The sequence below is a fragment of the Salvelinus alpinus genome, chromosome 7 (genome assembly GCF_045679555.1).
Source record: "Salvelinus alpinus chromosome 7, SLU_Salpinus.1, whole genome shotgun sequence".
In the NCBI taxonomy this organism is placed as follows: Eukaryota; Metazoa; Chordata; class Actinopteri; order Salmoniformes; family Salmonidae; genus Salvelinus; species Salvelinus alpinus.
Window position 1 is genome coordinate 57,048,900 of NC_092092.1, and position 17,022 is coordinate 57,065,921.

The following is a 17,022-nucleotide window of genomic DNA, read 5'->3' on the forward strand; positions in this document are numbered from 1 at the left end:
AGACTGAAAAGATTCGGCATGGGTCCTCAGATCCTCAAAAGGTTCTACAGCTGCACCATAGAGAGCATGCTGACTGGTTGCATCACTGCCTGGTATGGCAACTGCTCGGCCTCCGACCGCAAGGCACTACAAAGGGTAGTGCGTACGGCCATGTACATCACTGGTGCCAAGCTTCCTGCCATCCAGGACCTCTATACCAGGCGGTGTCAGAGGAAGACTCCATCCACCCTAGTCATAGACTGTTCTCCAAAAGGCTTCTTAACAGCTTCTAACCCCAAGCCATAAGACTCCGGAACACCTAATCGAATGGCTACCCAGACCCCTCTTTTACGCTGCTGCTACTCTCTGTTTATTATCTGTGCATAGTCACTTTAACTCTATGTACATGTACATATTACCTCAATTATCTCGATTAACCGGTGCCCCCGCACATTGACTCTGCACCGGTACCCCCTGTATATAGCCTCGCTATTGTTATTTTACTGCTGCTGTTTAATTATTTGTTACTTCTATTTTCTATTTTTTACTTAACACTTATTTTTTCTTAACTTCTTAAAGCATTGTTGGTTAAGAGCTTGTAAGTAAGCATTTCACTGTAAGGTCTACCTACACCTGTTGTATTCGGCGCATGTGACAAATAACATTTGATTTGATTAGATGTGATCTGCAGACATTGAATGTTAGCCATCCTACTATATCAGGTAAATGGAAAATGACAATGTATAAGTGTGATGTCAGGGAAAGATATGTGTGCAAGTTAATGTTTCCAAAAGCTAACCAAACAAAAACATAATTACTTTTATGATACGTGTTTGAGTCGTCATGTGCATTTGTAGCACAATTTTACATTCATTTCTACTTACCTGTATGTTGACTTCTCCATATTAACGTTGGTTTTAAGTTTTGGCTGACTTTTCTTAGCGGATGTACAATCATCACAAATTGAATTATGGGGCGTTTCAAGCCCTTCCCTTGCTTGGCTATCAGCTATCAGTCAGCTAACCACTGCTAGCGGTCATCAGCTAACCTTTAGCCCGGAAAGCTCTCGCCAGTACGTACAACACGTTTCAAACCAGAGCATACCGGACCTATTTTTCTCTCCATATCCCCAGATTCCTACCGCAAACTCTGAACCTTTTCATCTGGATCATTGCAGCTAGCTAACCGCAACCCGGGTTGACTACTCCTGGCTAACGTTTCCGTCCCGGAGTTAGCACCAACTAGCCTGGAGCTAGCCAATGCTAGACCCATCTCCCGGCTAGGGCTTCTGGGCTACTCCTGAAGCCCACTCCTCGGCTACAATATCTGGACCCCTTCTACTGCCGGTATGGGGCACGGAACCTCTCGATCCTTCACAACTGGAATACCGACATAATCTGCCCGAGGATCCCAACAGGCCCCTCATCCCCTGAAGGCCCATTCTGCTAACCGCGGCCTGCTAGCTATCTAGAGCATATTGGACTGCTAGCTGATCCATCGGCCAGTTTCTTGGACCACTATACCCATTTTGCCAATTGGACTTGGACCCCTCTGCTACTTGGAACCCTACACATTCCACGACTGGTCTATCGACGTCACCGCACGAGGAGGCAAAAACAGACTTTCCACCATCGCGACATCCCTCTAAGGCCCTTATGCTAGGTTTCTAGCCCCGGCCTGCAAACTGCTAGCTTGCTAGCCCCGGCCTGCTAACTGTCTGAATGGTCGTGTCCCCAGCCAGCCCAACCCCTCACTGGACCCATAAGATCACTTGGCTACGCATGCCGCTCCCTAATATCAATATGCCTTGTCCATTACTGTCCTGGTTAGTGATTACTGTCTTATTTCACTGTAGAGTCTCTAGCCCTGCTCAATATACCTTAACCAACCATGCTGTTCCACCTCCAACATATGCGATGACAACACCTGGTTTAAACGTCTCTAGAGACTATATCTCTCTCATCATTACTCAATGCCTAGGTTTACCTCCAATGTACTCTCTTCCTACCATACCTTTGTCTGTACATTATGCATTTAATCTATGCTATCGTGCCCAGAAACCTGCTCCCTTTACTCTCTGTTCCGAACGTGCTAGACGGCCAGTTCTTATAGCCTTTAGCCGTACCCTTATCCTACTTTTCCTCTGTTCCTCTGGTGATGTAGAGGTTAATCCAGGACCTGCAGCGCCTAGCTCCACTCCTACTCCCCAGGTGGTCTCATTTGTTGACTTCTGTAACCGTAAAAGCCTTGGTTTCATGCATGTTAACATTAGAAGCCTACTCTCTAAGTTTGTTTTATTCACTGCTTTAGCACATTCTGCCAACCCGGATGTCTTAGCCGTGTCTGAATCCTGGCTTAGGAAAACCACCAATACCCCTGAAATTTCCATCCCTAACTATAAACATTTTCCGCCAAGATAGAACTGCCAAAGGGGGCGGTGTTGCAATCTACTGCAGAGATAGCCTGCAGAGTTCTGTCTTACTATCAAGGTCTGTACCAAAACAATTCGAGCTTCTACTTCTAAAAATTCACCTTTCCAGAAACAAGTCTCTCACCGTTGCCGCTTGCTATAGACCACCCTCTGCCCCCAGCTGTGCCCTGGACACCATATGTGAATTGATTGCCCCCCATCTATCTTCTGAGCTCGTGCTGTTAGGTGACCTAAACTGGGACATGCTTGACACCCCAGCCATCCTACAATCTAAGCTCGATGCCCTCAATCTCACACAAATTATCAATGACCCTACCAGGTACAACCCCAAATCCGTAAACACGGGCACCCTCATAGATATCATCCTAACTAACTCGCCCTCCAAATACACCTCTGCTGTTTTCAACCAAGATCTCAGCGATCACTGCATCATTGCCTGCATCCGTAATGGGTCTGCGGTCAAACGACCACCCCTCATCACTGTCAAACGCTCCCTAAAACACTTCAGCAAACAGGTCTTTCTTAAACGACCTGGCCGGGGTATCCTGGAATGACATTGACCTCATCCCATCAGTAGAGGATGCCTGGTTATTCTTTAAAAGTGCCTTCCTCACCATCTTAAATAAGCATGCTCCATTCAAAAAATGTAGAACCAGTAATAGATATAGCCCTTGGTTCACTCCAGACCTGTCTGCCCTTGACTAGCACAAAACATTTACATTTACATTTAAGTCATTTAGCAGACGCTCTTATCCAGAGCGACTTACAAATTGGTGCATTCACCTTATGACATCCAGTGGAACAACCACTTTACAATAGTGCATCTAAATCTTTTAAGGGGGGGGGGGGGGGGTCAGAAGGATTACTTTATCCTATCCTAGGTATTCCTTGAAGAGGTGGGGTTTCAGGTGTCTCCGGAAGGTGGTGATTGACTCCGCTGTCCTGGCGTCGTGAGGGAGTTTGTTCCACCATTGGGGTGCCAGAGCAGCGAACAGTTTTGACTGGGCTGAGCGGGAACTGTACTTCCTCAGTGGTAGGGAGGCGAGCAGGCCAGAGGTGGATGAACGCAGTGCCCTTGTTTGGGTGTAGGGCCTGATCAGAGCCTGAAGGTACTGAGGTGCCGTTCCCCTCACAGCTCCGTAGGCAAGCACCATGGTCTTGTAGCGGATGCGAGCTTCAACTGGAAGCCAGTGGAGAGAGCGGAGGAGCGGGGTGACGTGAGAGAACTTGGGAAGGTTGAACACCAGACGGGCTGACATCCTGTGGCGTTCTGCATTAGCATCGAATAGCCCGCGTGATATGCATCTTTTCAGGGAAGTTAGGAACCAATATACACAGGCAGTTAGGAAAGCTAAGGCTAGCTTTTTCAAACAGAATTTTGCATCCTGTAGTACAAACTCAAAAAAGTTCTGGGACACTGTAAAGTCCAGAGAGCACCTCCTCCCAGCTGCCCACTGCACTGAGGCTTGGAAACACTGTCACTACCGATAAATCCACAATAATTGAGAATTTCAATAAGCATTTTTCTACGGCTGGCCATGCTTTCCACCTGGCTACCCCTACCCTGGTCAACAGCCCTGCGCCCCCCACAGCAACTCGCCCAAACCTCCCCCACTTCTCCTTCACCCAAATCCATATAGCTGATGTTCTGAAAGAGCTGCAAAATCTGGACCCCTACAAATCAGCCGGGCTAGACAATCTGGACCCTCTCTTTCTAAAATGATCTGCCGAAATTGTTGCAACCCCTATCACTAGCCTGTTCAACCTCTCTTTCATATCATCTGATATTTCCATAGATTGGAAATCTGCCGCGGTCGTCCCCCTCTTCAAAGGGGTAGACACTCTAGACCCAAACTGCTACAGACCTATATCTATTCTACCCGGCCTTTCTAAGGTCTTTGAAAGCCAAGTTAACAAACAGATTACCGACCATTTCGAATCTCACCATACCTTCTCCGCTATGCAATCTGGTTTCAGAGCTGGTCATAGGTGCACCTCAGCCACGCTCAAAGTCCTAAATAATATCATAACCGCCATCGATAAGAGACATTACTGTGCAGCCGTATTCATCGACCTGGCTAAGGCTTTCGACTCTGTCAATCACAACATTCTTATTGGCAGACTCAACAGCCTTGGTTTCTCAAATGATTGCCTCGCTTGGTTCACCAACTACTTCTCCGATAGAGTTCAGTGTGTCAAATCGGAGGGCCTGTTGTCCGGACCTCTGGCAGTCTCTATGGGGGTGCCACAGGGTTCAATTCTCAGGCCGACTCTCTTCTCTGTATACATCAATGATGTCGCTCTCGCTGCTGGTGATTCTTTGATCCACCTCTACGCAGACGACATCATTCTGTATACCTCTGGCCTTCTTTGGACACTGTGTTAGCAAACCTCCAAACGAGCTTCAATGCCATACAACACTCCTTCCGTGGCCTCCAACTGCTTTTAAATGCTAATAAAACGAAATGCATGCTCTTCAACCGTTCGCTGCCCGCACCTGCCCACCCTTCCAGCATCACTACTCTGGACGGTTCTGACTTACAATATGTGGACAACTACAAATACCTAGGTGTCTGGTTAGACTGTAAACTCTCCTTCCAGACTCACATTAAACATCTCCAATCCAAAATGAAATCTAGAATCGGCTTCCTATTTCGCAACAAAGCATCCTTCACTCATGCTGCCAAACATACCCTCGTAAAACTGACCATCCTACCGATCCTTGACTTCGGCGATGTCATTTACAAAATAGCCTCCAACACTCTACTCAACAAATTGGATGCAGTCTATCATATACTACCCACCACTGCGACCTTTAGGCTCTCGTTGGCTGGCCCTCGCTTCATACTCGTCGCCAAACCCACTGGCTCCAGGTCATCTACAAGTCTCTGCTAGGTAAAGCCCCGCCTTATCTCAGCTCACTGGTCACCATAGCAGCACCCACCCGTAGCACGCGCTCCAGCAGATATATCTCACTGGTCACCCCCAAAGCCAATTCTTCCTTTGGCCGCCTCTCCTTCCAGTTCTCTGCTGCCAATGACTGGAACAAACTGCAAAAATCTCTGAAGCTGGAGACTCTTACCTCCCTCACTAGCTTTAAGCTCCAGCTGTCAGAGCAGCTCACAGATCACTGCACCTGTACATAGCTCATCTGTAAATAGCCCATCCAATCTACCTCATCCATATACTGTATTTATCTATTTATCTTGCTCCTTTGCACCCCAGTATCTCTACTTGCACATTCATCTTCTGCACACCCTACCATTCCAGTGTTTAATTGCTATATATATGCCTTACCTCTCTTATCCTACCTCATTTGCACATGCTGTATATATATTTTTCTACTGTATTATTGATTGTATGTTTGTTTATTCCATGTGTAACTCTGTCTTGTTGTATGTTTCGAACTGCTTTGCTTTATCTTGGCCAGGTCGCAGTTGCAAATGAGAACTTGTTCTCAACTAGCCTACCTGGTTAAATGAAGGTGAAAAAAAATATATATAATTTTTTTTTTTTAATTGACCAACAAAAAAAATGGCCGCGGGGATTCCCCCAAGGGCATAAGTGGAGGAGTGTGTGTCTTTTATGAGTTTGAAATGCAGCCCATTGGACAAGTCTTCTTATTTGATAAGGTTTAACGGCGGTTGGCATCCGATAAACTTTGCATTACCGCCACCTACTAGACTGGAGTATAACTACCTTATACTTTGCTTTAAAAAATATATTTATGAAAATCAACAAATCCCCTGTCATCTAACCCTACACTCACAAAATCTATATCACTTGTTGGCCTATCCCCCCATAAGCTTGACACCTGTAACAACGTAATGTTTTCTGGGCACAAAAGCTTGGATGGGATAAATTATATATCCTAACATCACTTTGTCAAGCAAAAACTCAACATCAAAACTTAAAAGGACAGACAATGACTCATTTGTTTCACCACTCCTGCCACCCTGTCTGCGTCTCACCAAACAATGAGCATCACAAACACTGGGTACATTTACCGCTACCACAGTAATCACTCCTTTCAATGGCACCCTTTTCTTGAGAGCAAAACAATTCACATCTCTTGTCCCCATTCGTTTAACGCGGAACGCCTGCTCCCCCTGACCAGCAGAAACACAAACAATTATCACAAGAGCACTTTTGGTTACTTTTACTGATTCCACAGCACCCAACTCTTGTTTTCACCCACCCTGAAACCACAAATGGATCAGCCAAAAGGCAGGGCTCCACTTTTTCCAAATGTTTTATTTCTACCGTCACAGACTCCTCTTTATCCTGACCCTCGGTGCAAGCAACAATGGACAAGTGATGGTGCTACAATTTGCTTTGTTGCAAGTTATATCTTATGTTGTAAAATGTAATACATAGCTAATGGTTTAAATGTTCTGAATTATTCGCCTGTGGGCCTATGTGACTGCATTAGCCATTGTCCATGTGTGACACGCTAGGAACCATAGTTTTGGTCCACGTTTCCCAGGGGCCCTAATTAGTGTGAAAGATATAAAATCACCGCGTTCCGGTTTGTACTTGTGCTTGTCATTTGTTTCAGACCCATTTGAAACCCCATGCTGTCTTGATAATTGTTTGGGGGGTGTGGTTGATTGTGTTCAGACATTGTTTGTTTGAGGTCGACAAAATGCAAGAGTTTATTGCATTGAAACTCCTTTGTTGGTTGCAGATTGTCATGTGTTTGGAATGGCTTTGATGGCTGTGTGGAATAGCTTATCGTAATCAGAGGAAAGAAGCGGTGAACTAACAGAAGACAGTGAGAGATACACATAACGATTTGACATAGGAAGTAGGAGGTGAACATCTTTTTATTTTTTTGTTGTTGGATAAGACATGGTTCTGTGTAGCTTAGCTGGTAGAGCATGGCAATTGCAATGTCAGAGTTGAGGGTTCGATTCCCATGGGGGAGCAGTATGGAAATGTATGCACTCACTACTGTAAGTCGCTCTGGACAGGCGCGTTTGCTAAATGACTGAAATGTAGAGTGCCACAATCAGGGTTCCCCCACAGCCTTCTCCCCACCCACGCTGCCCATCTGTTCATATAACACTCAAATGCTGGTACAGTTCCTTTTGAGATACCATCATGTGTGCAAAAAAATAAATAGCTGTTATATACTCTTTATTGTAGAGTTCACTTGTAAAAAGCAAAACAATTTAAACTATAGAAATTACTTTTTGACCTATATTGGCTAGTAATTAATTGGGTTTCGTTCAAGGGGACTCAGAGCCCTCTCATCTATCTGCTATATGATGCCATCCCAGTGTGCCCTCATCAGTAGGTGTAATGTTGACGAAGGGTCTAAGGAAGAGAGAAAGAAATATTGTTGTTGTGATCCTCTTGGGTCTCTGCTATATGTTATTGGTGCTTAGTTTCTTTGGTGTCAGTTGGCCTTTCAGCGAGTCTGTTGCTGTTTCTCTTACTGATCGTCCTTCTGCATCTTCTGTTGGGGAATCTACTCAAATTTTATATCCGTTCTAGAGGGGGAGACATAGACAAACACAACATCACATCAGCTATCTGACAAGGAATTGCTTGAATATGTGGTTGTTCTGTTCAATAGTTTTTCTCTCTTTTGAGTCCACTATCAAACCATGATATCTTGTGCATTGTACTACAGTAGTCATAGCCGTGGGAAGTAGGGGTGTTGAGGGTGCTGCAGCACCTCCTCCCGAGTGGCCCAGCATTCTAAGGCACTGCATCTCAGTGCTAGAGGCGACACTACAGAACCTGGTAGGATCCTGGGCTGTATCACAACTGGCCGTGATCGGGAGTCCCATAGGGTGGTGCGCAATTGGCCGGGGTTGTCTGTCATTGTAAAATAATAATTTGTTCTTAACTGACTTACCTGGTTAAATAAAAAATAACAAATTTATTAACTATTATTACCCAATCCAAAACATCTTCCCGCGGCCATGACAGTGGCATCTCTATATCATCCTAATTGGCATATGTATCCAAGTGTATGATCATTCTGTAGCACAATACACAAGCGTATCAAGAGGATACATTGTGTTGATATTGTGCACTTCTTTAAGAGCTATTTCTATACCTTGATAGTATATCCAATGAGCAACAATGGAAAATGTTTCTTTAACTGCAACTATTTCAACCCTTTCCCACTATTACCAAATAATAATGCTTTTGTATCCCTTGAAGAAGTGAATATCGGGCCGAAAACATGTGACTTTGAGAGTGACCTCACCTGCACTACAGAGGCATTTACTCCACTGGGCTGCAGTTCAAGAAATGCACAAACACACATAAGATCAACATTCTTATGGAAACAATTACAAACTATTGACTCAATGGAAAACTGAAATTGTCACGCATGCCAGAATATCATCACGTATGAATCTCCCATTTCACACTGATAAACCAGGTAGTAGAGTCATACTTACACATCTGCAGGTTTGGGAGACATCAATACCAAAGGTAATTCTACTCCGACATCACTGTGGCGAAACAAAATGTACATTATCAGTGGGCAACATAATCATGTTTCTCCAACAAAACCATACTGACATTCATGTACACTGAGTGACAAAACATTAAGAACACCTGCTCTTTCCATGACATAGACTGACCAGGTGAAAACTATAATCTCTTATTGATGACACTTGTTAAATCCACTTCAATCAGTGTAGATGAAAGGGAGGAGACACGTTATAGAATGATTTTTAAGCCTTGAGATATGATTGAGATATGTGTATGTGTGCCATTCAGAGGGTGAATGGGCAAGACAAAAAGATTTAAGTGCCTTTGAACGGGGTATGGTAGTAGGTGCCGGTTTGTGTAAAGTACTGCAACGCTGCTGTGTTTTTCACGCTCAACAGTTTCCCATGTGTACTCTGTGTATATGTCATATAATAAAGTGCATATGTTATATATCAACTCCTGTTCTTACCTGGCTGTTAGGCCTCCCAAGAGGCCTCCGCTGGAGACCAAGAGGTTCACTTTGATTTTGTAAGTGACTAAGATTCCCTGCATTCCTTTATCCATGCCAGGACGAATGCTAGGAGAGGGGAGGACAGCATAGGGATGGGTTACCTCAGGCTTTTTGACAATAGATGATGACGCAGAAAAGGTTTTTTATCATCATCTACAGAAGGAGAGCGGGTGTGGTGGAGCTACACCACCGTTCAAAAGTTTGGGGTCACTTAGAAATGTCCTTGTTTTTGAAAGAAAATTTAAAAAAAAAGTCAATTAAAATAACATGAAGTTGATCAGACATACATTGTAGACATTGTTAATTGTACGAGCGTTGTACGAGATCTTCAGTTTCTTGGCAATTTCACGCATGGAACTGCCTTCATTTCTCAAAATAAAAAAATATACTGACGAGTTTCAGAAGAAAATTCTTTGTTTCTGGCCATTTTGAGCCTGTAATCGAACCCACAAGTACTGATGCCTCAGATACTCAACTAGTCTAAAGAAGGCTAGTTTTATTGCTTCTTTAATCAGAACAACAGTTTTCAGCTGTGCTAACATAATTGCAAAAGTGTTTTCTAATGATCAATTAGCCTTTTAAAATGATAAACTTGGATTAGCTAACACAACGTGGCATTGAAACACATGAGTGATGGTTGTTGATAATGGGCCTCTGTACGCCTATGTAGATATTCCATAAATAATCTGCCGTTTCCCGCTACAATAGTCATTTACAACATTAACAATGTCTACACTGTATTTCCGATCAAATTGATGTTATTTTAATGGACAAAAAATGTGCTTTTCTTTAAAAAACAAAGACATTTCTAAGTGACCCCAAACTTTTGAACGGTAGTGTATGTCTTGGGTAACTCACTGACTCACAGTGTGGTAGAAGCCAGGTTGGTATCTTCATCCTTTAGTCTGCCGTCCACGGCCAGACCACGCTTCTCTTTGTTGTTGGACAGAAGAGGGATCACCGTGAATGTCTTCTCCAGGGTGGATTCTCCTTTTACTTCCTCCCTGAGCAGGACGACCACACAAACAGGACATTGTGATTCACAAATAGTGAGAATCAGAATATACTTTATTGTTTGACTTCAGTACTGGGTTATAGACATAAGGTTTAGTAATTCTACATTACAGTAGAAATGGAATGAATGTGTTCTTGACTTACGCAAATTCCTCATTCAGAACAGTCTTGGTATATTTGTCTGCTTGGTAAAGCAGCACCTCTGTTGTCTGGTCAACTGGTCAGAAGGATGTGTGTTGGTCAGAAACAAGAGTTGAAACACACACACGCAATCATGACAGAGAATAATATATATATGCAGACATTTTTCTCCAAAGCGACTTACAGCCATGCGTGCATACATTTTAAGTATGGGTGGCCCCATGAATCAAACCCACAATCCTGGTGTTGCAAGCGCCATGCTCTACCAACGAAGCCAATCAGAACAGAGATCTCACGCCACAACCACTTTTATGTTGACTCACTCGTTATTTTAATTTTCTTCACCACTTTTGCGGTTTCGTTGTTGATTTTGACTTTTACAGGGATTGGGTCTCCATGGAAATAGAGCTGAAAGTCACCAAAGGAAAGCAAACATGTTCAAATAAACAGGTATCATACAGAATCCATCAATAGAAAACTAGCACAGTAATCAATGTTCTCCTATGCTTACAGGATAAAAGTCTAATCAATGGAAGGGTTACAGGCCTACCTCCTTCTCTATAGAGGCCTCCAGGTGGACTAGCTTGTCAGACATCATGAAGTTCTTGCTGATGTCAGCCTGGGGTCCAGCGGGTATTGTTCCTGGAGCAAACTGGATCTTCCGAATGATCAGACGGCAAGTGTCCCTGACAGGAGAAAGGAAGAGAGGGAGAAAACCATCAGAACACACAATCATCTGATTACTAGCAACATCAAATGGTATGCACAGTAGTGGAATTCCACTAATACATACTTCTTGTTAATTTTCTCATCAGGGTCATCTGCCTCATTGGCGATGTAGGCTTTCACCTCGTAGTCGACACCACAAGCCTGCAGAGGTAGGAAACAAAGGAGTGATTTGTCTTTGATGAAATGATCAAATCGAGAGAGTGAAAAAGAAAAAGAAGAAATAGAGAGAAGATTAGAGGGAGAACGAAAGGAGAAGAACGTACCTTGCCGACATCCTCTGGTGCAGGCTGAAGGCCGACTGAGCACGGTAGGTTGTTATCAATCTGAAACGGACAGGAAGTAAGAAGTGATCAGGTGTGGATAGATACAAACCAACAGGCTAGGATGTCCATTTCCTTCAAAGGTCCAATGTAGCAGTTTTTATCTCAATATCACATAATTTCTGGGTAACAATTAAGTACCTTACTGTGATTGTTTTCTATTAAAATGGTCTTAGCAAATAGCAATTTCTCAAGCAAGAATCTTGCTAATCTTGTCTGGGAGTGGTCTGAGTAGGGAGGTGTCACGACTTCCACCGAAGTCGGCTCCTCTCCTTGTTCGGGCGGCGTTCGGCGGTCAACGTCACCGGCCTTCTAGCCATCGCTGCTCCATTTTTCATTGTTCCATTTGTTTTGTCTTGTTCCCCGCACACCTGGTTTACATTCCCTAATCACATTGTGTATATATATTCCTCTGTTCCCCCCATGTCTTTGTGTGGTATTGCTTTGTGTTACGTGTTTTATGTGACGCACCAGGCTGGTTTTCCATGTTCCGTGTTTATTTCACGAAGTATGTTTATTTGGTAAACTATAGCTTTTGTGACTGTTTTCGCGCTTTGCACTTTTGCCATTTTTGCTGGAGGTTTTGACGCAGTTGCGTCCGTCTGCTGTTTGCTCCTGCCTAAATAAAGTGTGCGCCTGTTCACAATTCTCTGCTCTCCTGCACCTGACTTCGCTACCAGTACGCACACCCGTGACAGGAGGGGAAAACTGACATTGGCAAAGAGGTATGCAACTGTCTTTCTTATTTGTCTATTAACTAATTTACTTCATGTATTTAATTTACTGCTGATGTCACCAGGCAGGCCAAAATTCCCTCCCACCAAAACATGCTGACATTTCAGACAGTCTTACACTAAAGGGCATTATCATAATTTTACCAATTTCACAGTATTATTCCAACTTCACAGTGTATATATAAAATATATATAAAACACAGGAAAATCTAGTTTTGGACTGCACTGGGCCATTAATGGGAATGTCCATTGTGACAAAGTCTTTGATGTGGTTTGCAACACCAGCTAAGAGTGCGGACCGAGATTACACTTTGTGTGGGTGAACAGTGAGCTATGCACAGACATATATTTTTGTGTGATGCCGTGTGAAGGATGAGACAGAAGGAAACACACAGTGAAACTCACATTGAAAGTGAAGGCATGGCCTTGGTCCTCACATTTCTTCAGGAGGGCCTCCTGCATAGGGGTGTTGGCTGGTGTGGTGCCAACAACAGGGTAGATCTGCTGCCTCTTTATCCAGATGTCTTTTCTGTAGTTCATCCCGATCAGATCCAGGTCGTCACTACCATAACGGAATGAGCATGCTAGATACACCCATACTGCAACGAGATTAGAGATAGATCTTTGATATCAAGACTGACCCTCGATGGGCTGAATTTGACTTCATGCATCTTTCCTGGTTCAATAGATACAGTGAAATCAACTAAATGTTACCTTTCCTGCCTTCAAGTTCAGCGGGGTCAACCTTGATCACCCCATCTGCAAGAGAAGATACATGTATGAAAAATACACACCAAAAAACACACACACACACAGACACACTACTCTTAGATTAGTAAAGTGCAAAGATATTCAGAGATAACTTTATAACACACCGACGATATCAACAGTCTCCACATGGTCCACGAAGTCTCTCTTCCCCAGGTAGAGAGCAATCTGGGGAAAGGAGAAAGGGAGAGAGAGAGGTTACTTCCTGTCTGTAATCAACACCATATAGATAGGCCTAATCTCAGTTATCTTGATGGAGCCTGAGGAATCGCAGTGCCGTTTGTAAGTTGGCTCGGTTAGAGGAAGTATATGGATTCCTGCTCTGGTATGCGATAAGTGCATCAGAGCAGGCCCCGACCAGTGTGTCTCACAGTTATGATGTCAGAGGGGGTCCTTACCGATCCGTTGCCGCTGGTCTTCTTGTAGATCCTACAGAGAGAGGGTGATATGAAGTTTAGACACTAGATTGGATTCAACAAATCTGTATCATGCAATATAACTATTCATTGTGTCCTCCATCCATTGTAGGACACATGTTGTCTTAACCTAAACTCTGTCATCATTAGAATCTTCCATAGCCTGGTCCCACATGCCCTCCGTCTAATTCCAATTAGTGGTATTAGTTAGTTATCGTCCCTAGTGGCAGTGGGTCTTTACAGTCTTAAAACTCACTGCACTTTTTGTGATTGCTATCCTTACTAAGCCATCCCAGTACGTTGCTTAGTGACCTACCCTAACTGGCCTGCTGTCAGCTCCAGTTTAATTAAAAGATGAGGCCTCTACTCCCCCTCCCTCCCTCCATCCCTCCCTCTTCCCACTGAGGCTCTGGATTGATTAGTACCCAGGGTGGCACGGGAACCATCTTCACGTAACAATGAGGCAACCACAGGTCTGTCTGAAGGGGAACCTGACCTATGCTTTGATCGGGTCACAACAGAGACACTGCTGAGGGTGACTCCACAACGACTTGCGTAGAATAAACATTTTCTCACAAATGTTGTTTCATATGGTATCTCATAATATAATCCTATCAGTTCAATATTCCTAATATCCTTTTTACCTCGCCTAATCCCTTACATCAGTTTATCAATCAATATAGCATGCATCGCTTGCCTATTTGCTCACATCTTTGCTCGTGTATGCTGTTAATTCTAAACTCCTCTATTCCGGATCTAATCCAGAGATGATCCGTCCTAATCAGGTTCTTTCTGGATCCTCTTAACCTTAGAAGTGTCACACATCCTTACATGACACAGGCAATGTGCTAAAGGTAGCAAAGTAATTACATTGACATTTTAGTTATTTGGCAGACTCTCTTATCCAGAGTGACTTACAGGAGCAATTAGGGTTAAGTGCTTTGCTCAAGGGCACATCGACAGATTTTTCACCCAGTCGGCTCTGGGATTCAAACCAGCGACGTTTGGATTACTCGCTCTTAACCGCTTGGCTACCTGCTGCCCTAATAGATATTCATTATCTAGCATCTCTCTGTTCTGTGCCACAGTCTATGGTTTAGTATGTTCTGAAAATAAACTCTGCCTCTATATATCTGTAGAAATTAGCCATTGTTGGTAGGTGATTGGTGAATTTAAAAGATACTCACTTTGCCATGTCTGTGATTAATTGGATGAGGTTGTCTGTAGTGGTAGAAAATACAGTTTAATGAACTGTATTAGGATACAATAACAAGTAACACTCTTCCAAACAAGATAAGAGTCCTTCCTGGTTGCAAATAAGTTATATGGTGGAAGCTGGACAATTTCAGCAGAAAAAAAACAAATTAGTATTTGATTTGATTAGTCTAGACCAGTGTAACTAATCAGTGGGAGATAAACATGATGCATTGGTCCCTTAATCTGATTAGCTACGCTGGTAATTAGACAGATCAAATCAAAGACAAATTACCCACTGGGCAAAAACTGCTTGAATCAACGTTGTTTCCACATCATTTCAACAAAAAATGTTTTTGGGGATGATCTTAAATCAACGTGGAAAACTGATCGGATTTACAACAAGTAGATAAGGGAATTTCATATTTTTTTCACCCAACTTTTAACCTAAATCCAATGGCACGGTGACATTTGTTGTTGATTTCACATTGAATTCACGTTTAGTTGACAACTCAACCAAATGTAAATCAAAAATAGACCTTGAATTGACGTCTGTGTACAGTGGGTAGTTTGTTCCTACTCTTATTTGCAACCAGATTTAGCTAATGCCTAAATTAAATTGGCTACTGCAATGTAAATATGCTTAAAATGAGCTCGGTCTGAGATAACTCTGCACTGTCTATTTCTGACCGAGGCTGCCATTGTCAATACAGGTGACAGATGAATATATTTCAAAATGGGCACATCACATGTCCTGTACATTCAAAGAAGTTGGTAAAATCCACCCTGTTCTACAACAGTTTTTTGATAATACTCTGTGCCTAGTGTCAGTTTAAAGACCCTTGATAAATGATATCTGTAATGAAAGGTTAAGACAAATGTTCCTTCCATTCCATGACAACAAAGCAAGGTGGGCAATTCCAGCCCTGGGCAGCCTCAGTGAGTGTAGGTCGTTGTTCCAGTGCATCCCTAACCTGAGCAGGGCTGGAACAAAAGCTTGCTCACACTGAAACCCATTTTCAACCCTTGCAGTAAAGGCTACATTGCACGTCCATCCATCTCCTAATCAGTCATTCCTAGAATCAGCGCGATAGTTATCACTTAAGATATAAATTAGATGCAGATACAGTTTTCTGAGATGTTGACAAGATAAGATGTCATGCACGATATGATCCCCCATGCATGATGTCATCTTTCCCCAGTAGGCTATGCTGATGATGTGAAGCAGGGTCTGCCGGTCTTGCGTTGTACTCACCTCAGTGTCTTGACTGTGTCTGTTGTCTGGTGTTGCTGTCCCTGTAATCCGTCACTCTGTGCCTGTGTAGCGAGTTTTAGCATCTACCACCTTCCGTCCTCCGCCTTTATACCTCGACCTCTCAACCTCGCCACCCTCCCATTGGCTTCCCCTGCCGTTATAAGAAGCTACTTTTAGGCCATATCCTATTAATTCATTAGCTGGCTGCATTTTTTGGGCTACAACAGGGTTACAAATAAGCAGAGAAGGTGACTTAAAAGGATTAAATCCTGAGTAACTTGTTGTTGAATAGGTGGGTGTAAGGAGGGGGGCGGTTTGGTTGGATTAAAGGGAATATGATCAAATCAAATCAAATCATATTTTATTGGTCACATACACATGGTTAGCAGATGTTAATGCGAGTGTAGTGAAATGCTTGTGCTTCTAGTTCCGACCATGCAGTAATATCTAACAAGTAATCTAACAATTTCACAACAACTACCGTATGCACACAAGTGTAAGGAATTAATAAGAATATGTACATATAAATATATGGATGAGCGATGGCCGAACGGCATAGGCAAGATGCAGTAGATGGTATAGAGTACAGTATATACATATGAGATGAGTAATGTAGGGTATGTAAACATTATATAAAGTGGCATTGTTTAAAGGGACTAGTGATACATTGGCAGCAGCCACTCAATGTTAGTGATGGCTGTTTAACAGTCTGGTGGCCTTCAGATAGAAGCTGTTTTTCAGTCTCTCGGTCCCAGCTTTGATGCACCTGTACTGACCTTGCCTTCCGGATGATAGCGGGGTGAACAGGCAGTGGCTCGGGTGGTTGTTGTCCTTGAGGATCTTTTTGGCCTTCCTGTGACATTGGGTGGTGTAGGTGTCTTGGAGGACAGGTAGTTTGCCCCCGATGATGCGTTGTGCAGACTGCACCACCCTCTGGAGAGCCTTGCGGTTGTGGGAAGCGGTGATACAGCCCGACAGGATGCTCTCGATTGTGCATCTGTAAAAGTTTGTGAGTGTTTTTGGTGACAAGACAAATTTCTTCAGCCTCCTGAGGTTGAAGAGGCGCTGTTGTGC

General features: G+C 43.5%; 1 protein-coding gene across 2 annotated transcripts; it reads right to left on the bottom strand.

The window, feature by feature from the left end:
* Positions 1 to 7,218: 7,218 nt before the first annotated feature.
* LOC139581285 (arrestin-C-like) lies at positions 7,219 to 16,071 on the bottom strand. 2 transcript variants are annotated; one of them, XM_071410876.1, is made up of 16 exons: positions 15,949 to 16,070; positions 14,687 to 14,720; positions 13,482 to 13,512; positions 13,191 to 13,251; positions 13,030 to 13,074; positions 12,721 to 12,914; positions 11,525 to 11,584; positions 11,326 to 11,402; positions 11,083 to 11,218; positions 10,856 to 10,940; positions 10,536 to 10,608; positions 10,244 to 10,381; positions 9,336 to 9,443; positions 8,830 to 8,883; positions 8,634 to 8,663; positions 7,219 to 7,905 (listed from the first exon to the last, which is right to left on the bottom strand). In XM_071410876.1, the coding sequence occupies exons 2-15, from the start codon at positions 14,692 to 14,694 to the stop codon at positions 8,651 to 8,653; spliced, it is 1,083 nt and encodes a 360-aa protein (XP_071266977.1). In that variant the 5' UTR covers positions 14,695 to 14,720; positions 15,949 to 16,070; the 3' UTR covers positions 7,219 to 7,905; positions 8,634 to 8,650. The 2 variants fall into 2 exon arrangements, with proteins under 2 accessions (XP_071266977.1, XP_071266976.1); XM_071410875.1 differs by lacking the exon at positions 8,634 to 8,663 and having other exon boundaries at positions 15,949 to 16,071.
* Between the last annotated feature and the right edge of the window lie 951 nt (positions 16,072 to 17,022).